The 26,568-nt window shown below is 50.4% G+C and overlaps 8 protein-coding genes across 8 annotated transcripts; 5 read left to right on the top strand and 3 right to left on the bottom strand.

Moving 5' to 3' along the window:
• Positions 1 to 1,632: 1,632 nt before the first annotated feature.
• Positions 1,633 to 2,843, bottom strand: SAPIO_CDS5325 (uncharacterized protein; the record flags this gene model as incomplete). The annotated part of the gene is made up of 3 exons (XM_016787676.1): positions 1,633 to 2,061; positions 2,116 to 2,302; positions 2,629 to 2,843. 3 exons carry the CDS (start codon positions 2,841 to 2,843, stop codon positions 1,633 to 1,635), a joined length of 831 nt encoding a protein of 276 aa, XP_016642691.1.
• A 1,931-nt stretch (positions 2,844 to 4,774) lies between these two features.
• Positions 4,775 to 6,288, top strand: SAPIO_CDS5324 (uncharacterized protein; the record flags this gene model as incomplete). The annotated part of the gene is made up of 5 exons (XM_016787675.1): positions 4,775 to 4,879; positions 4,946 to 5,081; positions 5,145 to 5,817; positions 5,866 to 6,069; positions 6,249 to 6,288. 5 exons carry the CDS (start codon positions 4,775 to 4,777, stop codon positions 6,286 to 6,288), a joined length of 1,158 nt encoding a protein of 385 aa, XP_016642690.1.
• A 2,177-nt stretch (positions 6,289 to 8,465) lies between these two features.
• Positions 8,466 to 8,922, top strand: SAPIO_CDS5323 (uncharacterized protein; the record flags this gene model as incomplete). Its single annotated transcript, XM_016787674.1, has 2 exons — positions 8,466 to 8,555; positions 8,659 to 8,922. The coding sequence occupies 2 exons, from the start codon at positions 8,466 to 8,468 to the stop codon at positions 8,920 to 8,922; spliced, it is 354 nt and encodes a 117-aa protein (XP_016642689.1).
• Positions 8,923 to 9,909: 987 nt separating this feature from the next.
• Positions 9,910 to 10,690, top strand: SAPIO_CDS5322 (uncharacterized protein; the record flags this gene model as incomplete). The annotated part of the gene is made up of 2 exons (XM_016787673.1): positions 9,910 to 10,153; positions 10,230 to 10,690. The coding sequence occupies 2 exons, from the start codon at positions 9,910 to 9,912 to the stop codon at positions 10,688 to 10,690; spliced, it is 705 nt and encodes a 234-aa protein (XP_016642688.1).
• A 1,469-nt stretch (positions 10,691 to 12,159) lies between these two features.
• On the top strand, positions 12,160 to 13,901 carry SAPIO_CDS5321 (uncharacterized protein; the record flags this gene model as incomplete). Its single annotated transcript, XM_016787672.1, has 5 exons — positions 12,160 to 12,559; positions 12,662 to 12,969; positions 13,054 to 13,187; positions 13,248 to 13,816; positions 13,879 to 13,901. The coding sequence occupies 5 exons, from the start codon at positions 12,160 to 12,162 to the stop codon at positions 13,899 to 13,901; spliced, it is 1,434 nt and encodes a 477-aa protein (XP_016642687.1).
• A 623-nt stretch (positions 13,902 to 14,524) lies between these two features.
• SAPIO_CDS5320 (uncharacterized protein) lies at positions 14,525 to 18,645 on the bottom strand (the record flags this gene model as incomplete). Its single annotated transcript, XM_016787671.1, has 5 exons — positions 14,525 to 16,428; positions 16,506 to 16,747; positions 16,811 to 16,998; positions 17,061 to 18,084; positions 18,170 to 18,645. The coding sequence occupies 5 exons, from the start codon at positions 18,643 to 18,645 to the stop codon at positions 14,525 to 14,527; spliced, it is 3,834 nt and encodes a 1,277-aa protein (XP_016642686.1).
• Positions 18,646 to 19,741: 1,096 nt separating this feature from the next.
• On the bottom strand, positions 19,742 to 21,352 carry SAPIO_CDS5319 (uncharacterized protein; the record flags this gene model as incomplete). The annotated part of the gene is made up of 9 exons (XM_016787670.1): positions 19,742 to 19,768; positions 19,988 to 20,324; positions 20,411 to 20,620; positions 20,683 to 20,723; positions 20,804 to 20,867; positions 20,924 to 20,965; positions 21,030 to 21,125; positions 21,183 to 21,223; positions 21,284 to 21,352. The coding sequence occupies 9 exons, from the start codon at positions 21,350 to 21,352 to the stop codon at positions 19,742 to 19,744; spliced, it is 927 nt and encodes a 308-aa protein (XP_016642685.1).
• Positions 21,353 to 23,515: 2,163 nt separating this feature from the next.
• Positions 23,516 to 26,546, top strand: SAPIO_CDS5318 (GMP synthase (glutamine-hydrolyzing); the record flags this gene model as incomplete). Its single annotated transcript, XM_016787669.1, has 19 exons — positions 23,516 to 23,563; positions 23,661 to 23,686; positions 23,858 to 23,926; positions 23,981 to 24,033; positions 24,128 to 24,160; positions 24,238 to 24,279; positions 24,333 to 24,486; positions 24,535 to 24,669; positions 24,762 to 24,912; positions 24,976 to 25,037; positions 25,099 to 25,278; positions 25,370 to 25,409; positions 25,485 to 25,533; positions 25,652 to 25,714; positions 25,768 to 25,852; positions 25,907 to 26,051; positions 26,111 to 26,175; positions 26,243 to 26,270; positions 26,349 to 26,546. 19 exons carry the CDS (start codon positions 23,516 to 23,518, stop codon positions 26,544 to 26,546), a joined length of 1,626 nt encoding a protein of 541 aa, XP_016642684.1.
• Between the last annotated feature and the right edge of the window lie 22 nt (positions 26,547 to 26,568).

The raw sequence follows: 26,568 nt of genomic DNA, 5'->3' as shown, positions 1-26,568 counted from the left end.
CAGCTTTATCGCTGCCTAAGCTGGGATGCGAGGAATATCAAGTTTCTCACTGATCCCGACCGGCGTCGCTACTTACTTAAGGATAACAAGCTGGCCTATACCAAGGTTTTTATCATCGCACGGTCCGGAGTGGAAGCGCTACGCTCTGCTTGGAAAAGTGAGAATCCACGTAGGGAAGCGCGTTGGAGGCACTATGACCATTGGCATTTTACTGGCCTAGAGATTGTATGGTCTCTGCTGAACGATGCAATTGTCGAAATCTGTCAACATACCCATGGGCTACAAACCTTTGCGTAAGTGTACTGATAGAAGAGTGGTCGGACAATAGGCACATACTCACCTACAACTTTTCACTTGCTAGTTCCCAGGACATAGAGATATGCTGCGACAGTTTAGCTGCGCTGTCTTCTATCCCGTCGCTGCGTAACATCTCGATTGAATTCCACGAAGACGGTGGACAAATCTTGAACGTTGACACGGACGCGACAGAGCAATCTCTGAACAAATTTCGTCATCCAGAAGAGCAATTTACATTTGCCGGCTTGCGAAAACTATCACTACTGGTTATTTGGGGGGATATTAGAGCCTGGAGGTGTCAAATCCTCAAAACCATCCTCAATTCTCCAGACCTGGAATTTCTCGCACTATCATTATCAACATCAGCCCTATATGATCCCGAGGACGAAACCGTTGGAGCAGGACCTCCTGATCTATCGCTTGAAACGGACATGTTCCAATGGCTGAGTCGAGAGTATGCAACAGCCATAGGTCGTCCGTTACAGTTTAAATCTTCGCAATTCCACTACGGGAAGATTCCTAATGCTATTGTAGTAGAAGGTTGGGCAAATCCTAATGGATTGGACGTGGTCTACATCTGGAATGAGGACAATGGCCCATTTCTCAAAGGCTTAGAGGCTTTTCCTATGTTAGATATCGGGCCGCAACTGGAAGGCCCAATCGACGGGCTATAATTTGCAGGCGCGGGAATAGTCTGGTAATACAAGAGAAAACCGGGTTGAGGACGCACACGGCGTCCAGCTTTCCGTGATCACGAGCAGGGGCATGCAACCTCAATCACTCTTCCGATGGCTGCAAGTCTCAACCCTTTCAGTAGCTAACGGACGGGAACAAGTCATTTCACGAAACCCGTTATGAATTTCGATCACTTCTCCGTACGTTAATCACAGTCTCTCTCTCTCTCCCTTTTTTTTTTTTTTCCCCTTTTTTTTTTCCTTTTTTTTTCCTTATTTTTTATGAATCATAAGCATGACGGGGTTTGTAAAAACCACCTGCAGTTGACTCCAAATCATTTAGATAAACTCAGACCGGGATTGTGGCTTCTATTGGAGATCTAGCGGCAATCCACTTTTGAGCTGTGTGAATGGGAGGTTGTGTTTAAGTGCTTAAGGACTAGCATCATGACTATCATTAAGTAGAGAGATGGAATGGTAGCTAGATATTATGGTAGGGACAGTAGTTGAATAACCTATAATGTTCTCTGTCCTCGAGAAGCCTTCCTGCTTCTCATTACCTCATAGCGGACGGAGATATGTACTCCTTAATCTGTCCACAGAGATCTCGGGCCAGCCATGCTCCGTCACACCCGTGGCGTCACAAACCGCCACAATAAAGCTAGTGCGTCAAGGTAACCTCGTCGTCGACTTTACCAAAGCTCCTCGAGCTAGGCTCATCATACGATCGTGCCTCGTTTGATGGCACCGACTTTGGCGAGTCGATTCGAACTTCCACGTCAAATCTTCGACAGATTCCGCCCTGCATCTTCCCCAGTTCTTCATCCGTCCGCCGTAGCTCAATGCTGGCGCCCTGAAAATACTCGGGGTCCATATCGTCATTGCGGTTTCCGGTAATCTGGGCAGTGTGCGAGCGGTGGGGCCCGGAGTATGCAAGGGAGCTGAAGTCTGCATTATGCCGAACCGCCGCCAACCGTGTGATAAGTGAGGCCATGCTCATTTCGATGTTGAGTTTCACCATGTAGGCGACAGGGTGGAATTGTACGAAGACGACTTGATTCTTAAGGGACATGAGGCCGATGAGCATTACCTTTGAGCACGTTAGCGCTAGTCCTCGCTGAGGTTTTCGGAGCAAGGCCCTTACATCCATGCAAATAGAGAGCACCATTAGCTTTGCGTTGAAGCCGACCAGGGGCTTGTATTTTGCCAAGCCATGCTGGCTCACGAGTCGAACCTTGACGATTCTCAAGAAATACCAGTTGAGACCCGCATCGACTAGCAAGATGAGCACCTTGGATATACGATCCCAATATTTATTGATCTCCACGAAGCTACAACGAATTAGTCAGGATGGAGTGGGAGAGAGTATTAGGAAAGGGGGCTAAATTTATACTGACGTTGGGCTCACAGGTGGGACCATATGAGACGGAATGAAGATGCAGAAAACAGCAATGTTTATAAGTGTGATGACCAAAGCGGTCCCCCATTTCACAATCTGGACGGTTTTCTGGCTCTCTGCAATAATCGAAATCCGGTTTATGATAATTTGCATCAACAACTGGATTTCGAAGACCCAGAAAAAGAGGATAAAGAACAACACTGGGACCCTATCGAGTTGTTAGCGTCGGGTTCGCAGAGACGGCACCGTGGAACGTACGTCGGCCCCAAGACTCCGTCCAGAAACAGCCAACCGATGATGCCGATGGCGAGATTAGCGACAATCTCTCCCCATACCATGTAGATATAGGCGCTACGGGTGGGGTTTCGATTCCTGCGCGTCTGCTTGATGGCCTCCCATACCGTCAGGAATCCGAAACCGAGGGTGAACCCGGCAGCTAACGAGGCAAGTTGGTAATCGGTCTTTGATGCCATCACTGATGTCAAACGAATATTGGTGGGCATGCGCAGAGGTTGTCACAAAGTGGTTGGTAGCTGGCTTATTTGCCAGATATCATGGTAGTCTCCAAGGGGAGAAATAATAATAGTCTACAAGTAAGTCAATCTTCACATGCTTAAGCAATCCACTGATGCAGGGTCCAGCTAGCGCCAATGCATTATCCACATCCAGACAGCCTCACTATCCGCTTGGAGGTATGGGTTGGCCCTGTTGGGAGATACACCGATCAAAATGGTGTCCAGCACGGACGTGTTCCCCTGTCGTCCCCGAAGTTTCACCACTGAGGTGTACTACAATCCCTGTCTTCGTCGTCGTGGTTGATGCCAATCGAGAGGCGGGGTAGCGTGATATTTCCCCACGAACCTGGATTTACCTGGGGGAGGGCGGTCTAAGCGGCATTGTCAAGGAGACACTAGGCTGCATTTGGCATGAGGAGGATAGGAGGTCTGAATGACACGACATGACATATACATAGAGGAGGACACAATGAAACTGCATTTGGACCAGTCACAGCATCTAAATCACTGAGGCAGATTGTGGTGTGCAAAGCGAAGTTCCGCCCATACGAGGTCCATGCCAACCACCTACACCTCACAGGATCAGCAGAGGCTTGACCCCTTTTGACAACCTCTTTTCTGTAATTGTGATACACTCTGTGCCTTAGGGTCGTTTGGTTGTGGCGTTCTCCATGCTCATTCCAGACATCCCCGATAGTTCGTCTGTGCTCAGTAAGGTTAGTCTCCGCTCGGCCCTCATTATCCACTCGGCTAGGCAAGGCAGCATAAGCGGACATCGAAGAGCCGGATTAGGGTAAAGAACGGAAAGGGAATATGGTGCCACCCGAATCAGGAGCTCCTGGTTATCCTGAACCGTCAATTGCCGCCGTCGACAAGCTTGGTGTCAGAAGAGTCTCGTTGGCTTGAGTGGTTCCAGGATAAGCCAACGGTGCAGACATTATTGCAGAACCTATCGGACGCTTAACCGATGAGCTAGAGAATGACGCGATCAGTCCAAGGCAAATAAAGCTTATCAAATGCTGGGCCTCGGTGAGCTGACAGTTGGAAAACGATACACCTGTCTACCATGCCAACGAGTCGACCCACGAGACCACGATGCTGGGACCCCGGATCACCTCCAGACCGACCCCTGGGCGCCTGCGGTCAGTGTCTTCGAAGTAACTGTGCATGAAGGACACCAGTACTGCAGCGCAGGGTGTCGGAAATGCGTGCGTGGGCCATACAAAATCACGCCTCTCATAGCAAGAGAAACGGCGATCGGCAGACCCAGACCTCGTCCGAAAATGGCCTGTAATTTTGTTGTTTCGAGCCATTATGTAACTACAACCTGGAAGTGGCTAGGAAGCCATGGAATTGAGGCGCTTGCCTCTCCTGATTCTTCTTTCTCCCTCAGGATTTATCTTTCTGGCCAATGGCCGCCACCTCTTGGTGACCTTTAGCCTAGTGGATCCCTGCTGATCGGGTCTCCTGTTCCTTTAACCATGCAGACCTTGGCATGTGCCTAGATGCAAGAAGTGGTGTGGTGGCTAGGGAGGCTAGAACGGCCATGTTCGAAAACGTGGAGAATCCCTGGCTGTCCGGCTTGGCACTGGCAGCCAAGAACAAATAAGCTCGGCGCCTGAGGGTACTAGCTTGCAGCGATGTAGCCCCACTCGGGCCTATTATCCACTTTGGGTTGGCCTTACGCCCGACACTAACTCCTTGCGTGTCATATCATATTGCTTGGCGCACAGAGCTTTCAACAAGTGGAGGAGGCCCTGCGCTCGAAGCCATGAACTATTAAGGAGCATGCCCCCTTCGCCTCGTCTAGGTGATACTGCCTCTGTGCTTGCATATGAGCAGTCCCCGACTGAGTTAGTCGTGTGAACAAGGAACTCCTGGCCACCATCATGGCTTCCTTTCGCGCGACCTTCTTGTTTCTTCAAGCCATTCTCAGCCTAGCCTACGGGCAGGACACATCCTCTACAGGCTTGGAGGCCTACCCAAACTGTGCGGTAAGCCAGCAAGAAAGAAATTGTGCGTCTGAGAGACAACCCCCTACTGACTACGATGTTTCTTAGTTGGAATGCATCGTCACCGCCTTCGGGGGAGGATCCTGTGCTCCCACGAACCAGACTTGCATCTGTACCAATGAACAGCTTCAGAACAACATCACGGCCTGCGTGACTGAATCCTGTCCGATAATTGAAGCTTTATGTAATCTTGCCTCCTTCTAAGTCTATCAAGCGCTGTGGAATGACGGACCTGAGAGAATAATAGCAACCAAGAACATCTCCGCTACCCGCTGCGGCCTCCCTGTCCGAAATCGAAGCGGGAAGCATGTTTCCACCTCAGTTAGCATGTTCATCTTCGCCGCGGTGTTTGTTGGCCTTCGATTTGGATACAAAGTCTTCGCTAAGATAGAATTTGGCATGAACGACTGGCTCGTCCTCGCTTCCATCGTTGCTACGACGCCTGCTATCTTCGTTAACGTCTTTGGAACGGCATCCAGCGGTCTTGGCAAAGATATCTGGACGCTACCCCCGGATAAAATCACCGATACTATCAAGTACTTCTGGGTTGCTACCATCCTGTACTTTCTAGACACAGCACTGACCAAGCTCTCCATCATCTCCTTCTATATCCACATCTTCCCGTCGGCCAGAGTCCGGCGCTTACTCTGGGGGACGTTCGCCGTCACTAGCGCCTGGGGATTCGCCTTTGTCGTTGGATCCATCGTCCAGTGCCAACCGATAAGCTATTTCTGGACTCACTGGGACGGCCTGCATAAGGGGCACTGCGCCTCCCCTGACGGTATTGGCTGGTCCCACGCGATAATGAATATTATCTTTGATCTATGGATCCTGGCTATTCCTCTCTCGCAGCTGCGGAAGATGAAACTACACTGGAAGAAGAAGGTCGGGATTGCTATCATGTTCTTCCTGGGAACCTTGTAAGTGAACTTCTCGCTCAGCAAACTATTAGCTAACACGAACTCTAGTGTGACGGTTGTGAGCATCGTGCGACTTCCCTCGCTTGCTTACTTTACGTCAACAACAAACGTCACCATGAACTTTTACGACCTCTCCCTGTGGTCGACAGTGGAGGTCTGCCTCGGTATTGTGTGCGCCTGCCTCCCAACTATACGGTTACTCCTTGTTAGGGTGTTTCCCATCCTGGGCAGGACAAATCGCCAGAGGAGCTCGTACGTGTTTATGGCCAACAAAACCGGCCTACACTATCGAGATCATCCGGGGGCAGGGAAGTCTGCGGACGAGGTGCCAATCTCATATCCCGCGCCAAGTTTCACTCCCATCACTTTTTACCGCGAAGATAGCGTGAATGATGATACTAGGCTAGTCAGGTTGGAAAATCTTGATGCAGAGAGCAGGATGCGTTGATTTGCCACGCTCGGAGGGAGTAATTGACTTTGGATTTGGAGTTGGCCGTCTTATACCCATGCATTAATAATAAAGGAAGTGATGGGCCGTATATGCCCTTTCATCTTCCCCAGGATATCTCCATGCTATTACTATCCATCTTTCCAACCCTGTGTCTGGACTATCCTCGGCATTTTTGGGCACTGGGGTCTCATATTTGGTGTTACTATGATGGCGTTTATCCGGGTGCTTCTCCAATAGAAATTTCATCACGAGCCCAAGTTGAGGCTGGCCATTGAGTCTACGGGCTTGAGTAACCCTAATACATCCCTCACGTTACTACCTCGTCTTCGTATTCTCCATTGCCCCCTTTCTGTCTCCAGCTACGTCCAATGCGGGACCGGATACGCCTACACCAGGGACCGCCGTTCCAATAAGGTCCCAACTCCCCCCCCTTGTGACCGCCGGACCGATGAAACTATTTGCCACGCACTCTTAGACAGGCTACCGTCGTTAGTGGTTGGGTCGAGTTGGATTTGTGTTTTAACACTGCGCATGAGTGGGGTGTCAGCGTCAGGGGTTTCCCATACGGGAGCAATAGCCGCTGGGTTTTTCTTGAAGTAGGTGAATAAGATTAGCAGCACTCTTACTGGTGCCTACCCTCACCCCTGACCCAGATGCGGGGTTACTTGGGGAACTTCTCCCAGTTGACAACCGGACCAAGAAAGGTCAGATTGGCAGCACGATACTTGACCAGAACAGCTCACAATTGGCTCCCATGCCGCAAGATGCATATGCTGTGTCGAATCTGCAATCCAAACAGGGTACCGGATTAAGCCAGGACCAGCGAGCCTCGACGGAGGCTGCAGATCCGGCTGTCCAATCCACTTAAGAACAGGGACCAGATACGGCGAATCCTCCATCTGAGCCGGCTCAGCAGGGAGGGTCTCGACGAAGTATAGTAATAGCACATGACATACTCAAAGGGCGGGGGACAAGAGCTACCAGGCTTTAGCAATTGCATTCAATTTATAAGGTTCGTGCTTGTGAGCCTACAAAACTCGATGTCGCCGTGCGACTACCTGGTGGGAAGGGTGGGAGCCACTGGTGGGAGAGAGTGGGGGAGAACCCACCGGTGGAGGGGATGAGCCACGGTTCCAATTAAAGATGCTGTACTTTGATCATACTCCAGGATATTCTATGCTACCATAATATTGGTACAAGAGAATCTTTTAAGGAGATTAGCAACCTCGGAGATTCCTTCTTGCGGCTTGCTTCTCTAATCGCCGAGCGTACGGCCTATCATCGACTTTTATCGCCATTGCAATGTACTCCTGAAACGTGTTCGGTTAGTCTCTCATGCAGTGTATATCTTTGACATCGTCCTTTAGTCCCTCATAAAAATGTGCCATAAGGGCCTTATCATCCCAACCGAGCGGCAAAGCTATCTGTCTGAACTGTCTAGCATAGTCCGAGGCAAATGCTCTCTGACGAAGTTCCCTAAGCTTGCGAAAGGAAGCCATCCTCTGGTTTTGGGCAGTGTTGGCGCTGATAATAGAAGTTTCATAGCCCCTGTGGAATTTCCTGGAGCCGTCTGCCGAAATCTCCGATGGCTTTGCTGCTGCACTTAGCCAACTGATTCGACGCCGGGCGAAGTCTTCTTGTGTTTGGTCGTGGCCACAGGTTAGGACGGTTGAGGGATTATATCGGCGGATGCTTTGCTAAATGAGAAGTTGTAAGAAGATTCAGAACTACTATAGGGTCAGAACTACTATAGGGTCTAAGGATTGATTTCTATGGTACATCTCCGGGGTTTTGGGATGTGTAGTCGGCGCAGATATTATCAAGGTAAACTGTATCTTCGACGATCTGGCGGCCACTTCCGATACGCTGCCAGATCATAGCCAGCATTTGGCCGATACCCTATCTTCAAGCATGACATTATCCCAAGCTTGTCATGAACTATGACTTTTCCACTGCCTGATCCCATGTTTTACCTGACTTGCATCAAGGGACAGTCTGGGCAGTGGACTGACACAATGCGATGAAGTAACCCTGACATCATATAATCGGGTCTTCTTAAAGTTTCTCGGGGTCTATAAGAGCAAGTAAAGTTCACTGTCCCCCTTTGGCCCGATTTATTGCAGTCTTTCATTGCAGTCCTGTTCCAAGGAATCGACGAATCATCCATTTTATTGTCCACCCGACCAAGAAAATCAAGATGTGCGCCAGCAGAAACCCCGAGTCACTTACCAATGAGGGAGAGTTCCACGCTCGAGTTCCTCCATCCAAGCCCATGATGAAGGGAGGTGTAAGTGAGAATCTTTCCGGTTAACCCCCCGCCCGAGAAGGGAAAAAAAAAAAGAAAGAACCTAGAAGAAGACGCGGAGCCACCGGGCTGATACCTGCGTTAGCATGCTCCCGGCGTTCATCTCGGCAAGGATGCCGTCCCCGAATTCTCCGCAGAGACATACCCCCCTGGCACTGCACCTCGAGAGAACACCTACCTGCCGAATCCATACGATGAGTCCGGACGTCGACCTTCACACCCGGAAATGGAGAAACCTACTCGCAAAACCTCGGAGACCGCTCAAGGCGGTGCCAGCGCAGAAAGTCACCGGGGTAAGGGACAGCCCGGCCAGGGCATGACGTCGAAGGGCTCTCAGGGCGGCCATTAGGTCGTGGGAGCCAACAGGACTGATCCCATGGGAGGAAAGCGATTCAACAGAAGCGTTCCTTGCATCGGCGAGAGAGTAAAATAAAGATAGCGTCCTCCAAGCATCGGAATGAGTTCCAGAGTCTGGGGGTGGGGTTCCTCATGACTATTAAACAATAAGCTAGCAACTTATTGCTTCTATTTAGAATAAAATATTGCAGCCGTCTTCGGAATTCACAACTTCTCTCTCCTTGCTTAACCTCAGTTTATGTTACGTACCTACCACTTAGGTCCCCATGTCGTTACGAAGTAGACAATATCCAACCTATGTATTCGATTGTCGTAGCTGACCCCCTCGATTCGTCTTTGTGTGACATTGACTTGCTGGCTATTATCCTCCAGCGGAATACCCACGAATCATGAAATTGCCACAAAAAAAAAAAAAAAAAAAAAAAAAAAAAAAAACGTCGATCCTGCTCATTTTTGGTGTCAACTTTCGGGAAGCGCGGGCCCCGAACTTCGCGCTCCCGGGTCCCTGAAATGGTCAAAGCTCTCGTCCGCAACCAGGGAGAGCAGCAAACTCAGCATGATACGATCCGGAGCTGACAGTCCCGAGCCAGGCGAGGATTATTGGTTGGCTCAGCTACCCGGTGCGGGGCAAATCAACAGATAGGCTCTCCAATCATAAGCCTAATTGGACTCAACTCAATTGGTTATGATGGGAGCCGGAAGGGACGGACAATGGACTCATGGAGATCGGGAATGTCCACGATCCAGCATCAACCTCTTCTCTCCTTGCCCGCATGCAGAAGGATTGCAAATGAAGAACCCCTATTATGTCCTTTTCCATCAATTGATAAGCATTATTTAGTCGGCCCGGTGCCAACCTCGAACCTTTCCCCTCCAGCTCTCTTCTTCGCTTCCAAGTTCCCCAAGAACATACCGCTTCGTTTTATCGGACACAACACAAAGAGCGAAATCCCGACTTGAGCTCCAATCATCAGCAGAAATGGAATCTCCAGTAGTCGAGAGCGTTGAGCACCCCTATCACCCGCCCAACGCGGAACTGCCAAACTACCTCGCCAACTCGCTCTCGGTGCCGGCGCTTCTCACACTCTTCGCCCTGGGCGCCGGTGCCATCCTTTCAACGACCTATCTCATAGTTACCAAGGCTAGGCCCAGAATTACGAGACCAGATGCGTTGGTAGCTATGTGGTTTGGCCTTTGTGGCTTTATTCATCTTTTCTTCGAAGGTTACTATGCTCTCCCCCGTGCATCGTAGTATCTAAAACGAGCAGCAAATAAACTTACGTTTAATGCTCTTCCTAGGGTACTTCGCCTACAACAACGCTACTATGCCTTCTCGAACCGACCTCTTCGGCCAGCTCTGGAAAGAATACGCCCTATCCGACGTTCGATACCTCACCCGCGACCCCTTCCTCGTCTGCATGGAATCGGTAACCGCTCTCTGCTGGGGTCCCCTCTCGTATCTTACCGTCGCATTCATTGCCATGGATCACCCTGCGAGGCACGTTCTGCAGCTCATCATCAGCCTTGGCCAGATGTACGGGGATATCCTTTATTACTCGACTGTCTGGTTCGAGGTTGTCCACAAGGGCGCCATCTTCTGCCGGCCTGAGCGGTATTATTTCTGGGCATACTTTTTCCTGATGAATGCGTTTTGGATCGTGATTCCCTTTGGCATTGTTGTCCAGAGCGCCTTTTCAATCACCAATGCGTTCAGGACGGCGCAGAGATATGGAGCCGTTTCCGGAAAGAAGAATCAATGAATTGCTGATCCCTGGCTGGGAAAAAGAGGCCCACAACTATAGGATAAAGAAGATTAGATCGTCGGTAATTGTGTATACATCTCCCTACCTGCCTCTATGGACTAATTGGGGTTGATAACTAAGAATTTTAACTCGTACTCCACCTTCCGAACTGGACGTTATGCCAATGTGCGTCAGCTTTACCAAACGAGCTGCGATTCGATCTCTCTCTCGCCGAAGCGGAGCAACGTCGACTTTTAGCTGTAAGAAATCAATCATATTCCTAATTGCCCAGGTAGTAGTATTATTATATGAAGATAGGCTCTCCACCTCTGCTTGACCAACCCGCCATTGAGGCCCTGCGGATTCTCGTGATTCTTATGGGCAACTTATCACGACGAGGATGTTGCCGAGACCGCGAGGGGAGCAGGGTAGGTAGGTCCCAGGGCGACTGGATCTAACAGCCCTTGTGTTCCAGGCCCGTTCCCCTGGGCAACATTTTCTGACGACTTTCGATGGAAAAATAATATTGAAGATGTCAACATTCGCATCCCCGACCTTAAGTTAACCCCCCGGAATCACGTCAACGAGAACGGACTTGGTTGAGTTTGTATAATATACGTCAACTTCTTCGCCTAGTATTCCACTTGCTCTTCCTGCTAGGATGCAACTGATTTAGCCGTCTCTTTATACAAGCTAAAGAGGGTATGTTGAAAGGAACCAAGAAGACCAACACCACCAACGGCGGTTGGTTATTTTGGAACCGAGTACTTTGGTCATTTTCCTTTCTATCGGGACTATCTCATGCAAAAGATAATCATGCTCGTTACCCAGCCATATTTGGACCGATTCAAGCTGAGGAAGAATGGCCCGCCATTCGTGGTAAATCCTCGGTCAAACACACAAGCCTTGAGATCTGTTGAAACTTGGGAGCTCTCCCGAGGGATTCGCTGGCCTCCTTTTCGCCAGTGTAGCTACAGGTTCTCGGTGCTCTGGTTCAGTCAGAGCTACACATGGATTAGCCTCTTCAAACCGGTCGACAAATACACAGAGGCAGACGAAACAACAGGAAAGGAAGAAAGTAAAGACTGTTCAAAGTCACCGGTCGCTTCTCAAGATGGTTTATGGCACAGCAATCGTCTTAGAATACGGATTTTGATTTTGTGCCTGTGGCCGTGGTCGTCATCCAGCTGGTAAGCGCTAAGCTCGATTAGGAAATAACTATGGCCAAGACTTTTATTTTCCGATCAACAAATGAAATGACGTTCTCCACTTGTTTGCCGAAGCACACACTGCGACACTGCGTAGGCAGAACATCACGAATCCTGTCCATCCAGTTTTACAAAGATGTGGGCAGGTCCTCCCCCCAGAATACTTCCTTTTACCTATTTTGGTCTATTCCCTTCTTCCTTGCTGTTTACCGAGTTAGCAGATCTAACGAATCTTCCCCCTCTCTCCAGTCACGACGCATGTCTCTTTTTTAAATCCCAATGTCGTTGGCGCCAAGTCCATCCAATGGCCCCAGCAAGAGATGGCAATGCTGGGAGTGCCAGCGGCGGCGTCTCGTCTGTGATTCCCAGCGCCCCGTATGCAACAAGTGCAAGACTGCCGGAATCACCTGCCCGGGATACGACGACAAGAAGCCCCTGACTTGGCTGGCTCCGGGTAAAGTGCTGGCTCGCAATAGACGCAAGAAGAATGCTGCAGGCAACCCGTCGTCGTCAGGGCAGGAGGTTATCATCAAGGGTGTTACCCAAGTGAAGTCACTCACTCTTATACGAATGACAGCACCTAATCTCCCCAGTACGGCGGCAGTTGCGAGAGCTTATCCAGTGCCTACTAAGATCTTACGAACGGACCTCTGTGACGTCGTTGAGGCGGCGAGCTTCTGTAAGTTGACGTGTACTGGAACACCCGTCCTCCTGATACTTTGTATAATGGTCTGGTGCTTTATGTCCAATACATTCTAGTCCTAATATGGCATCTCGGTAGATTCATCATACGTAATCCCCAGAACCCTCGATGCTCTCCTTGTCCAGGATCTTCCTTTTCTTGTCACTGAAATTGAGATGAAGAACTTACCTCCTCTCACACTGCATGGAATCGTCTGCATTTCCCTCGGGTTCCGCATACACAGTCTCGCACGAGGTGTGAATCCTGATACGGTACAACACCTTTGGTCGCGACTCTATCACCACCGAGGAGCTGCTATCCGTATCCTCAATCAGGATATTTCCGGAGAAGATACTCGGGCCAGCAATGCTACAATCAGCGGGCTCGTGGTGTTCCTGGTTCAGGAGGTTAGAGTCAATAATTAATTCCCCCGCTCTCCGCCCAAATTAGGGTAGCTAAGCAGTCGTACATGTATGCTGACACTCCGACAGCTGCAACAGTCCATCGACCCCAACTGGAAGTACCATTTCGAAGGCGCAATGGAACTCACGAAACTACGAGGCGGCATGCTAGAGATCTGCGCCGAGACTCCATGCCTTAAGCCAGTTTTGACCCTCCTGATGATGTAACTATGCTCGTACCTCCATGTTCTTTCCCCCAGACTAACCAAACGTCGGCTGTATAGGATCGGTGTCTTTGGAAACACGACGAGCCCAGCCGAAGGCCAGATCGCACCCGAACCTCACTTCCAAATGATTGACGAAGTTGCACAGATCTTTGAAACAGGCGGCCTCACACCAATTGTCTGCCCAAAACATATATTCTTCAGCATAATACGGATAAACAACCTACGATCCCAGGCCGCCAAAGGGGTCTTGCCCAGGAACTCGTCCCGATCGACAGCCGAAGCACTTCTCCGAGACATCGAGTCGTTCTCCCCATCACAATGGGCCGAGACTAAGGATTCATACGTTGAGGAATGGACCCTGCTCGGCACCATTTTCCAAACCTCTGCTGCTCTGTACTGCATATGCTCTCTCCAGAGCGTTGCCGTGCTCCCTGCTACTATCGGGATGGAAACAATAAAGGCCAGCTACCGAGCCCGCCACCTCCAACTTCTCGAAGAGGGAATGAATAACCGGCGGGTGACACAGACCTTGCTGTGGCCGCTTGTCGTTGCCGGGGTAGTTGCGGTGGGGAGCGGCGCGTCGCTGAAGACGCGGGCGTTTGTTGAGCATTCTTTGGTGGCGTTGAGTAAGGAAATCGGGTCTTTTTCGCCTCGCATGGCAGTGGTAACTCTGGCTAAATTTTGGAAGTCTGGGGATACGAGGTGGGATGAGTGCTTTGATCGCCCGTATGGGTTTCTTTTGTAGGGATGTGGGGGTGGCTTTTGGGGGACTGAGAGCTCAAACTGTACTTATTATCGCTGTTACCCATCTCAACATCATTAACCTACTTGCGGCAGGCAAATATACCTCTCCATGTATAGTTAGATGAAATTGCATACATCTCACCTACTTATAGATCATTCCGATGCAGGCTGGCACATGGCTTGGTGGTTCAGCCTCAAAGACCACGAGCTTGGAAGCATTCTCTGAGTGGGACAACGAATTAAAGAAGAAGAAAAATGAAGAATGAAGACGCGATCGGACCACCGATGACTCGGTCTTGTTCGAGAGGAACGGTTTGCTCTTCTCTCTTGAATCAACTCTCTCATCTTAATAACCACGACCGGTGTCATCGGGCTGTGCCAATTCTCCTAAGCTACCACCCATTCTACCTCCTAAAGAGTTGATACCCACCCATAGATATATGCCCCCGATCTGGTACCAACTTCTCTTAACTATCGTATCTCACGCAAAGGTCTCTAAGGGGGGCTAGGGATATGGAGTATCCGTGCCTAGCCAGATTCAATGAACTATAATGCATAACAAGGTGGTGTTCTAATAGTGATCCGCGGACTCAATCCGAAACCTCCTCAATAATAACCCTGTTCTCCAACCCCGTATGGTCCGTAGTAGAGAGCTCATCCAGCCTACCAGACTCATCCAATGCCGCAAAAGCTTCCTCCACATCTGTGTCCCAGTATGAGAAGTCCTCAGGAGTACCGTACTCATAATCGAAGAATTCCAATACTTGCTGGAGCAACTCTGGCCGTTCCCGAGGAACAAACTCTTTATTGGATTCCGAGGCAGCAGTCCCCGCTCCATCCGATTCCGCCCCCACACCGCCCTGTGAGACTGCGCTGTCCCTGTCATGTGTGATCGACGTGGATGCGGAGCCCTCAGTTTCAGCCTGAGCCGGCGATACTGGAAGATCATCACGAAAATGGCGCCGAATCACCTCGGAGAAGTCTAGCCCGTCGTAGCCTTGTCTTTTTAAAAGCGTGCCTTGTACGAATATCTCCATTTCATCGCCGGGCGGTTGCCAGGGTCTTTTGTGGGACCAGAGATCAGGTAGGATTTGCCTTACTTTGTACCACCACCAGGTATTATGAGCCATCAGAGTTCCTCTGACATAAAATAACCATGAGTCTGCCCCCTCGTGCACACAGCCACATTCCACTCGGGACACGTATTCGCTGTCCGCCTCGGGTTCGGGCCATCGTGATCGTGTGTGGCGATAAACCTCCATGAGTAGATTCAACTGCGCGTTGAGTTCCGCATCCTCTTCGCGTATCCTCTCGTTCTCCGCTTCGTTGCGAGTGCTCAGACCCCATGAACAGCAGGTATGGGCCATACCCAAGCGGTTGAAGAGCTCTAGCCGCACAAATGCCTCGAGACATGCAGCGTACTCGGCATCGTCTGGCTCAAAGTGGCACTGCTCCGCCCAGAAGAGAGTCCGGTCCTCTCTATGCCCGTGACACCAGCCATTCAGAGTGAACATGTCTTGTCGAAGGAGATGATGGAGGGCGAGGCACCCGTTGGCGGAGCAGAAACAGAGGCACTCATCTGCTTGTGTGGGTGAGCATAGCCCCGATGCGTACTGGACCAAGTTCTTCATAGCCGGGCGTCCAGATCTGTCCCTAAACAAATCTTCTGATAAGCAAGCAATGGACTTTGCCACCCTCACTAATAAGTTGTCATATGGCTCGTCTTTCCCAAACGTTGGCGAGGCGCCCCTCTTCAGGAGCCACATACAGACGATTACCCAGTCGTCATCATTCTCTGAACGGCTCAAGAGGAACTCATCAAGGGGTGTACGCATCTGGCGCAAAGCATCCCTGTTGTCTATATCGAGGAAGTTGGACTCGTAGAGTTGATAAAGAGAGGGCATGACCGTCAAGTACAGCTTGTCGCTGTAATCTCTATAAGTCCTCGCAATCGAGCCGTACATTGAACCGGGTGGGCCGGGGAAGAGTCGTGGTTCCAGTGGTACAGACCTCTCTTTGAGAAGGTCATAAACCGGTCTAGCCTTGGCGTCCAGGGTCCGCTCGTCCTCGATACCGAGCGAGGACAAGTCATCCTGGGACAGATAACGGTGCGCAATGTTTGCTAAAGCTTCCCGCCTCTGCCGTAGCGCGCCGGCGAGAATGAAATAGCTTCTGTAGTAGGCTAGCATTGTTCGGGTGAATTGACAGAGTTCGCTCTCATCGCCAAATAGGGGCACGTTGAATTCATTGCACAAAATCTCAAGGGATCCGTATTCCCGCATTTGGGCCGCCAGCTCGATTGCGGCCGCGATGCTTCCCGTCCAAACAGTGGCTAAAACCTTGAGACCATCGGCCCAGCCAATGGCTAGATCCAGCGCATTGATGGGCAGGGATCCGAAGGCCTCGACTGACCAGCTGCGCAACTCGAGCGCCCGCTGGAGATGCCCCAGGTTTCTATTGAGGATGATATTGGACAGAGCTCCTTCGAAAAAATCTGGAGAATTCACCACCGTGGTTTCGTCAGGGAAGCGAGCGATGCAAAGTGGAGGGAAGGGGGGTCGATCGGCTTACACTTCAAGAGCCAGGAGTCTCGGCGTAACGCTGCCACTATAGACGACCTGACATTCGGATCTAGGCCTTTTTTCACAACATCCTCGACCAGCTCCGCGTACTCGCCGCCCTTCGCCAAATTGACGTCCATCTCAGGCTCAATTGCGCAAAATGTAGATAGTCGCCCAAAGAAAGAATAATCCTTGAGTTCCTCGCTAAATAACCTGAGGCAATCTTGCGCGGCAGTCGATACGGACCAGTCCCTTAGGTTTTTGTCAGCCCGGAACCCGAACCTCAATACTGCAGATGTGTGGTTTGGGACTTACCGGTCTTTTGGCGTCGTATGGACCTCCCCAAAGCCCAACATAATATCGTAGTGGTACCGCCGGTGTCCGTACTCCGCAGCCGAACTTGTATCGACGGCACACTGCTGGGCGGCTAAGAGTAGTGCGTCAATCTCCTCTATGATGTGCGTGTATACCGAGGCGAACAAGCCGATCAGGATAATCATTTCCTAAATCATAGAATCCGACATTATCAGCATCGACGCCATTGAGAGGGTCAAAGATACCTTACATGAAGCACCGTCTGTCCATGTTCATCCTTGTCGCTGATGGATCCGAGCCTTTTGGACTGCATCTCGACCAGCTTTTCGTGTAACTTGCGCAGCTCGAACTTAACGCGGCTGACATCCCATTCATACCCACAGAACAATGAGCCAGTGGACTTGTCTGTCCACATATACCCGCATCTTCTCAGAGGCTTTTTGCCTATTGCGCAACGCTCGGGAAGGCCGTCAAAGAGCTGGAAAATGGGGGATTCCGATCTTCTAACCGTTGAATAGACCTTGAGGGGAGGCTCCATGTGAAAGCCACCGCCGTGTATTGTCGCACCAAAGACAACTTCGACCGTTTTGTTGAGAAACGGGAGTAACTGGAACGAGAATTGATGCTTCCATGACCAAGGCCCCGGCTGACGCGCCGAGCAGTTCGAATCATGGCGCTTCTTTGCGTGGTACCGAAACGATACGGGGCCCCGTCTGGCAGATTTTTGCTTTACTTCGGTGCGACAAGAGCATCGCGCAATTCTGGCTGGAACAGTGGGTGACTTGTGCCATGGGCCAATCTCATCGTAGGCTTCATGGATGAGGCTCGGGGAGCGGATGAGCTCATTTCGTATGAGGAGAGCTAGATCCCTCTTGTCCGCATCTGAGAGACGCACCGCGAGATTCGTAGTTTCGTCAGCCAGGCTCGATTTTCTCCCGGTGATGACAGGCAGGATATCATCCCGCAATGCCACCATGTCGTATGACGTTAAATCAGAGGATGCCTGCCAGGCTGTATCGGTGTGCGTTGTAGACGCCATGTTTAGTGGCAAAGACCGCTCGGTGTCGCATACCGGATCAACTTCACTCGGCCCGGCAGTGCATGTCTCATGCTTTCCGTCGGTGGCGGGAGATTCGATGTCTGGTTGATCAGTGTTCGAAACAGCGGTTTGCAGCTCGAGACTGTCATCGCCACTCGTTTCAAGTCCGGTTGTCTGGAGGACCAGTGTCGACTGGAGGCTCCGTATAGCTTCCGACACCGTCTGGGAGAGGCCGCTTGATACAGTATCGGTTATCTGATCTATGTTCGGCTTGCCCCTACGGGGAATATAAAAAGAAGGAAAAAAAAGAGTAACCTTACACAAGACCTGCTTGGAGATGAAGACTACTAATTTGCAGTTCTCTCATCACTCGACCATTCAAGCGCTGGACCCTCTCCAGCTTTTCCTCAATTTCCTTCTCCCTCTTTATCGACACAATACTCCTCCATATTCTCTTACCCCGGCCCGCAGTGACCGTGGGGTCGGCCAAAAAGGGCTCCATTGTCGTTTGCAGGACTAGGGTCGCGTCGTAGGCATCGCGAAGAGCCTCGTATAAGGCCTGGTGTTGAACCGAAGAGAGGCATTGGCGCAGGTTGGATGCGGGGTTCAAGAGTTCTTGGCGGAGGTGGAGGGTCGAGGGAACGGATTTTTCGACGTCAAGTAAAAGCTCCGTGAGGCGTGCTGGGGTTTCTTTGAAACTTTTCAAGAGACCAATGCCGCGGAGAGCCCCAATGGCGGCGACACCACTCAGCTGGACGGAAGCGGCCGCGACACCGAGTGCGCTGACTGGATCCATTTTTGCTCTTGAAGGATGAGATGATCGCGCTCCGCACTCTTGTTGTGCGAACGGGCTGCAGGTCTGCTTTATCGGGTTCTGGCCGGGAGGAGGGAGCCTTAACCCTGCACAATGGTGCACAGCCCATGGTTATGCCTCCATCGCCGAATCAAGTGCGCCCTCCGACGCCACAGCGGTCAGCCCCGGAAATTATTCCGCCTCCAAGCTGGCACGGGTCGCCGCCAAGCCTCGAAGAGAAAGCGGCGTTGGTTACGAGCCCAGGTCTGGATTCTTATGAGCCAACATCTGGACGCAAAAAAACCGCCATCCTATTAAGCAGTAACTCGAGCGCTGGGGGGGCGTTGACGGGAATGCTCGAGGGTAGGATAAGCTTCGAGTTCACAAACCATTCCACACGACTCGCTGGCTGTGGGGATAAATGGTGATGATAATAAGACCACGGCTAAGCAAATGCACTTCGACGAACCGTGCCCGCGCGGGGCAGGGGGTCAACGGGACGGCCGTCTTGCGCATGCCGATATGGAAGTACGATGTCTCGCCACACTTCGCAGGATTTACCTCCCCCGTCTATATCATCTCGCCGCTGCGCGTGTACAAAGTTGGCTCCCATCTCCCCCAAGGCTACCCTGTCGACTAATAACAGTGACACGCGGCTTCTCAGGCAACGACGAGCTAAATAGGGATGTAGTTTACTTGTTATTTGGCTGAAAAAGTAGCCGGATAGCAGTGTGGGCTGTCCTAAAACTGGGCATCGAGCTTGTTTTTATCGTTTTTATACTTTGTAGATATGGTAACTAAGGCCAGAGCGGCGTAAAGCAGTGACCTCCCTTGCTCACCCTGCTCACCCCGACTGGAGCAGGAGCTGCTCGGTTCCGCAAGAGGGAGTGGAAATATCCGATGGCTCGATTGAGGACGTGTATAGGCCGATAATGGCTGCTTGGTTCCGTCGGCTTTAATAGTAATTACAACTAAATAACCTCGTGAATTACAGATAGCCGGGTAGCCTTCAACAAACGGGCCTGATCCGCAATACTTGAACTAGAACGCCAGCCTCATATAGGCAGCAATCTCTTTGAGCTCTAATCACGTAGTTGCTTCAGGTTTCTGACCGTAAACAATGCGCCTGCATGCCTGTTAGTAACTTTCGAGAAGAATGGAAAGAGTCAACACGTACAACTCGGTATATGCATGGATTCTTGGGTCCGTCATATTTTTCCGTGCCTCAACAAGGTAAAGCTGCGACTCTTCATAACTCCACTACTCGAGAATCAGCCTTAATCCAGGTATTTAATTCCAAATACACCAAATGGGATCGAGGGGAAAGGTGGAAAGCGAAACGTACCCCCAAAACGTCAACGAACGACCGGAGGGCGAACCCTTCCATCCCCTCGAGAGAAAAGTAACGACACCACTGACCCCAGCTTTTGAGCCGCTTATCTTTGGGCCATGGTCCAAGCGGTACCTTGATGATGCGTTGTGTGACGTTGATGAAGCCGGCTTCTGTGATAGCCGGGTAGGCGGATTCGGCGGCTCGGAACGTAATGCCTAGTTTGTCGCCGATGTCGTCAAAGAGGCCAGTCCACCTCTGAATGGCGGAACCTTCCGGAATAGAACCATCTTCCGAACGCATAACGCTCGATAGCTCAACTTGTTCGACCCAGCCGCCGGGTTTAATGTGCCTAATCATGTCGAATGAGCAATAACCGACCTCGGTGTTTGCGTGAGAGGGGAATGAGGTTTCCAGGTACGTCGGCTAAAATCTTACTTGAATGCTGTTTTGTGAAATTCAGTCCAGTTTGGTACGGTGCCCAACATGTTTCGGATGTGGACGAAATCGAAGTGGCCCTCGGGATACGTCCAAGGTTTATTGATGTCATCTACCTCGAAGCGGAGGTTTGGAGGCACGAAAGTTGGTTGAATTGGAGACAAGTCGATACCAGTAACGGTACAAGCGGGATTCTCGTCGGCGAATTCGCTGGTGAAACTTGGTGAGTATTTACCTTCGGATTCTAAGCGGAACGCCCTCTCTCATCTTACATGGCCCAGGAACCGATACCGCAACCGACATCGAGGGCGGTCTAGACATTGTTGTTAGAAAAGAACTCTTGCTCCACATGGCCATTTTCAGTAACTTGATTAACACGATTGTAAGCCGTACCTTGGGATCTGACAGCGGTGCTTGATGGAGTTTCCCTTCTAGGATAAACTTGTGCATCTCATGCCTTTCGAAGTTAGGTCTCTAACAAGCCCAGTTAATAGAGTATGAACCTAGACATACAGGAGATCTTCGGCTGCCTGTTGCTTCTCATCATTTGGTCCCCTACAACAGATGTCAGAATCATTTGTGGTCAAACGAAGCCTACGGCAGGCCCCAGCTTTCTTACCAATACTTCGTGTCTTCAGCGGCAGTATATCGCCTACCATGTTCCCACTTGTATTCCCTGAATGAAGTCCGCAGGGAAGTGGTGTCCGACACAAGTCTACAAATCTCTCAGTTAATTTAATGCCGTCCCGGGCTGTTACCAAAGGACCCTTACGATGCAGCATAAGCTGAGTCGTCATCGTTGAATGCAGCGTCCTATCCGCACAGTAAGTATCGCTCAGTCATACCCCAAGATAGCCTCTAGTCGAGACATACAACTTCGATGCGTGTGTTGGCGTCCTCGGCTCCAGGAGGACTGGATGCAGCAGCTTCTTGGTTGGCCATGATGACAAGAGAGCGTGTCGGTATCTACTCAAGAGATTGGAAGGAGGGAGAATACAGAAGAAGTCGAGACGAGATTTACCAGGTAAAGAGTAGGGACTGGAGCACTTTTGCACAAAGGGAGACTCGCAGATATGCCCTGGATGTCCGAGGTACGTTTCGGAAGCAATTGACCAATTTAAGGCACTTCCCAGATTAGAATTGTTGGTCGTAGATAGACCAATCCCGTCCTCGGCTGGCTGCGCGGTGATTCCTCGTACCCCATCTTGGCTGCATCTCTGCGTGGGAACCCACCAAAGCTGATGCGGGTTGTAGTACGTTTACTGCGGACGGCGGGAGGAATCATACCATTATTTGTCCTCAAACTTTGAGCTTCGCGGTGTAGAAGTGGAGCGTATTTGCGAAGCATCCCGTCCCGTTCACGTTCGATGCATGCTGGTGGGTGATGATGCGATATGGAAAACCTTCTGGCTACAGTAGCAGCATCCGTAGATACCACCAGTTCATTCGTGGCTCTCAAGTATACTCCATATTACTCTCGCTAATACGCAAGACCTGAAACGCCACCGACCTGCCCTGTTCAGCACCTACCATCGGGTTGGTGGAGACACAAATATCAAATCTGCCAAGCTGCTTTTCGCGTTGGCCCGGTGGGCGGAAATTGTGGTGCATGGCTACTACGTGGTGTCACATTTTTCACATTCTGGAACCGGAGCCCTTAATCTTGTGTGCATTTTCCTAAATGCATGGGCGTATTGGCAATGCATGTTGGTTCACGGAAATGTGATGTGACTGATGCAAGGTCTTGCCGAAGGTGTCTTAATCCAAAAAAAAAAAAAAAAAAGGCTCAAGTATCTGTGACTAGAATCCACCGGACCCGGAATATCTCCCCAGCAATTTGTAGCAACGCCAGCAAATCTGGAGTCTTGGAGCATCGAAGTTGTGTCCTTGAATTCCTCGTGTAACGGAAGTGACTTGAGACTTCCGCCTCAAGGCTCTCATCGAACATCGAAACGTTACACAATGGAGACCTGCTCAATCGTACGAGTCCCATTATTGAGAAGAATACACATTTGTAAAAGGATTAGGATATGGGAGGCACACAAAAGAGATGCATTGTGAGAATTTTGTGTCCATAAAGCCTCGAGCATAACAAGGACAGGCGACTTGGCATGAACCCTGCTCCATCCCGGTGTGACGTCAACACCCCTTGCATCGCGATCGAATTAGTCGCACGTACACACCATCAAGCCTTCTATTATTATTCTTTGAATTAAAAAAGGATAACAAAAGTCGTATTGGGTCCAAGTTCCAACGATGAAGCGAGTCCCGAGTTACCAGCTGCCAAATCAGACCCTTCCCGCAATGATGCCTCGTCCATGCTCAAATTAAAATTGGGCAGAGGCCTTACGACAAGCCCCTCCGAGAAAAGCGATAGATTCAAGGTTGAACATCTGCGTGTCCAACCCCCCGTCCACAGCCTTTCAACAAGAGAGAGCGAGACATGGGGAGGCCAACGGCGATGTGATTCTCATTTGTAGCTGACCTCGGCCTTTCCCGAATTGATGTTCTAGTCATGTGATGAGACTAAAAAGCCCCCACCATGGTGGGGCTTTCTTATCTTATCGTGTTAAACTTTTTTGGCGGGGTCAATCGAAGGGCGAAAAAAAAAAAAAAAAATCGAAGCAGGTGAAAAAACGAGGGGCGTCGCCAGAATAGAATTGAGCAACAGTACTCAGATACAAGCCAAGTACACCTAGAGAGACAATGACTCAAATCTCCAGGAGAATAGCGAAGGCACCAGATGTTGATGGTTTAGGTTCCCCTAGAATCATATAATTTGTATTATTTCCCTCTATTTAGATACGGAAGAACTAGTGTATTCTGAGGCCAAGTGTTAGTTAGATACTTACATTCACAGTCGGCTTCCTTAGTAAACTTTGTACCCGTGCCCCGCATGAGGAAAAGGGAAAAATAAAAAGAAAGAAAGAAAAAACCAGCTCGAGCTGGAGGAAAATTTCCTTCCTCGCTTTAGTTAGATAGTCCCTACCAAACACAGCTACATACTTGACAACTCTTGCCATAGAAATCCATCTCGACCCCATCCAATCTCTCTTTCTATTCTTAATTCTATTGTATATTCCTTGGCTCGAGGATACCATCATAATGTCCGCCGACATCGAGCAGGCCGAGGCGCCTCACCAGACTTTCGACGTAAGTTTTGATGAGAGACCGCCACTCCTTTTATAGACCGCCAATTCTCTCGATTCCGATGAAAATGGATGAGATTGCTAATATATATACCTTTTAGACTGTGCTGGTCGTCGATTTCGGCAGGTCAGTCCTTTTCCCTGGGCATTGGTGAATACATGGGGAGCCCCTTGCACTCGTCGCATGGGGTTATCTCGATATTCACGATCCGTGTGTCACGAGCTGCATTCTATGCCATGCCTAGGCCGTCTTTCTATTCTCTATCCTCGCAAAGGCTGACGTGCGTGCTTTTCCCAGCCAGTACACCCACCTCATCACCAGGCGTCTGAGAGAGTTGAACATCTATTCAGAGATGCTGCCTTGCACGTAGGTCCTTTTTCTCGTTCTCTGTGTGAGGCTATTGTCCTTACTTTCTCCTAGGATGAAGGCGAAGGACTTGAAGTTCCGCCCCAAGGGCATCATTCTATCTGGCGGTGAGTCTCTTCAATGTCACAGGACACACCTAGCCCGATCGCAAAAAGCTTGGTTGAGGTCAATATCCAAGGCCGTGACTAACGAAAATGACAGGACCCGCCAGCGTTTATGAAGAGGATGCTCCTCGTAAGTAGCCGGCCTCCTTCCCCGATAGCAGCAGAAAGGGGCCTTACTTTCGAACCCATGTACTCACCAATGTCTAGATGCCGACCCCGAGCTCTTTGAATTGGGAGTGCCGTTGCTAGGTAAGAAGATTCTGTCTCCACAGACGGAAGGCTCGTTTACTTATATATCCAAGGTATCTGCCAGGGCCTTCAACAAATCGCGTGGCGTCTCTCGCCGCACAATGTTATTGCCGGAGAGAAGCGTGAGTTTGGCAAGGCATCGATTGTGCCTCAGCGCCACAACACCCCCGTCGACAGGCTCTTCGACGGTGTAGAAGGAGACGTTTGGTTGGTTCGGCCCCTGCCGTACTTGAGAATTGGACTAACAGTAAATAGGATGAGCCATGGCGATAAGTTGAGCGAACTCCCCGCCGGATTCTGCACCATCGCCGCCACCTCGAACTCTCCTTATGCTGGAATTGCCCACGAAAAGGACCCCGTGTTTGGAATTCAGTTCCACCCCGAAGTCACGTTCGTTTCTCGCTTTCTTTCTCTCTAACCCCACCCTATGTCCTTCATCTCAGTTGATATCGAAACGATACTGACCGTTCGCCATCGTTCAGCCATACTCCTTGTGGAAAGCGACTGCTCCGCAACTTCGCGGTTGATATTTGCGGTTGCAAGGCCAACTGGACTATGTCCAACTTTATTGACCAGGAGATTACCCGCATCCGAAACCTTGTTGGAGAGAGGGGTCAGGTTTTGGGCGCCGTCGTACGTTTCACCTGCCAGTGGTATTATTGCTTGTCATGTGGGGTCTAACTGCTAGAATCACAGTCCGGCGGAGTTGACAGCACCGTCGCCGCTAAGCTCATGAAGGAGGCCATTGGTGACCGATTGTGGGTATCTATTCCAACAGCAGGGATTGCTCAGGCAAACTAATTCTCGTTCGCCATATAGCCATGCCGTCCTTGTGGACCACGGCCTTATGAGGCTCAACGAATGCGCCGAAGTTAAGGAGACGATCGGCAAGCACCTCGGCATCGACCTTACTGTGGTCGATGCATCGGAGAGATTTATGGCCGGTCTTGCTGGAGTTACCGACCCTGAAAAGAAGAGGAAGTTCATTGGCAACACTTTGTGAGTAGATCACAGTCTCTAGCCCATGATGCAAGACGCCGTCCGCCAGGGAATGGGTCCCTAATTAATGGCATACTGACTCCTTTTACAGCATCGACGTGTTCGAGGAGGCCGCTATTAAAATCGAAAAGGTGAGCTCGTAGCGTCCGATGGACGAAAATATATTTGCTTGCGCTTCTAGGGACCATACTCACCTGTACTCAAAGGACGCTCAAAATACCCCCAATGCTGGGAAGGTTGAGTGGTTCCTTCAAGGTGTGTCTTTTTCCGTTCTTTATATTTGCTTGACATTATGCTTGGTCAAGGAAGGCCTCGATTCAGCCTTACTTAGCGGATATCAGAGATTCCACTTTCTAACAGTCATGGCGATCAGGTACGCTCTACCCTGACGTGATCGAGTCTATCTCGTACAGGGGCCCCTCAGTCACCATCAAGAGTACGTATTCCCATCCTTGCCTCGAAGATCACTGTTACTAACCATTCAACCAGCTCACCACAACGTCGGTGGTTTGCCCAAGAGGATGATGGAGGGTCAGGGGTTGAAGCTCATTGAGCCTCTCAGAGAGCTATTCAAGTACGTTGATTCTCAAGACTGCAAATGAAATACTGACTGACTGTTTCCAAACAGGGACGAGGTGCGCGAGCTTGGGCGTCAGCTCGGTATCAATGAACAGCTCGTCATGAGGCATCCTTTCCCCGGCCCCGGTATCGCCATCCGAATTCTGGGTGATATCACCCCTGACCGAGTCAGGATCGCCAGACACGCCGACCATGTAAGTTTTTGAATCGTCTGCGGAGTGGAGACAGAGAAGACTAACTTGGCAACTCAAAGATCTTCATCAGCATGATCAGGGAAGCGGGTCTTTATAACAAAATTAGCCAGGCATATGCTGGACTGTAAGTTGACTACCTATATCCCTAAAAGCCATATTGAACGGCGAAGTGCTAACAGTTCTTTCTACAGTGATACTAACAAGGTCGTCGGCGTTATGGTAAGTGTCATGTCCCGTGCCAGCCCTCACGCTTTCACTCCAACAATATCCGTGGCTAACGCAGATGAAATTAAACAGGGTGATAACCGTGTCGAGGGCTACATTATTATCCTTCGCGCCGTCGTAACGATCGATTTCATGACTGCCGAGGCGTTCAAATTCGATATGGACCTCCTGATGCAGATCTCGACCCGCATTGTCAACGAAGTCAACGGCGTCAGCTGTGTAGTATACAACACGACTTCGAAGCCCCCTGCCACCATTGAGCTCCAGTAAATTTGCGAAGAATTCTAGATAA

This window comes from Scedosporium apiospermum, assembly GCF_000732125.1.
Source record: "Scedosporium apiospermum strain IHEM 14462 chromosome Unknown SEQ_SAPIO_0098, whole genome shotgun sequence".
Classification (NCBI taxonomy): domain Eukaryota; kingdom Fungi; phylum Ascomycota; class Sordariomycetes; order Microascales; family Microascaceae; genus Scedosporium; species Scedosporium apiospermum.
The sequence above is the reverse complement of the archived record's forward strand: the minus strand, read 5'-3'. Positions and strand labels throughout refer to the sequence as shown.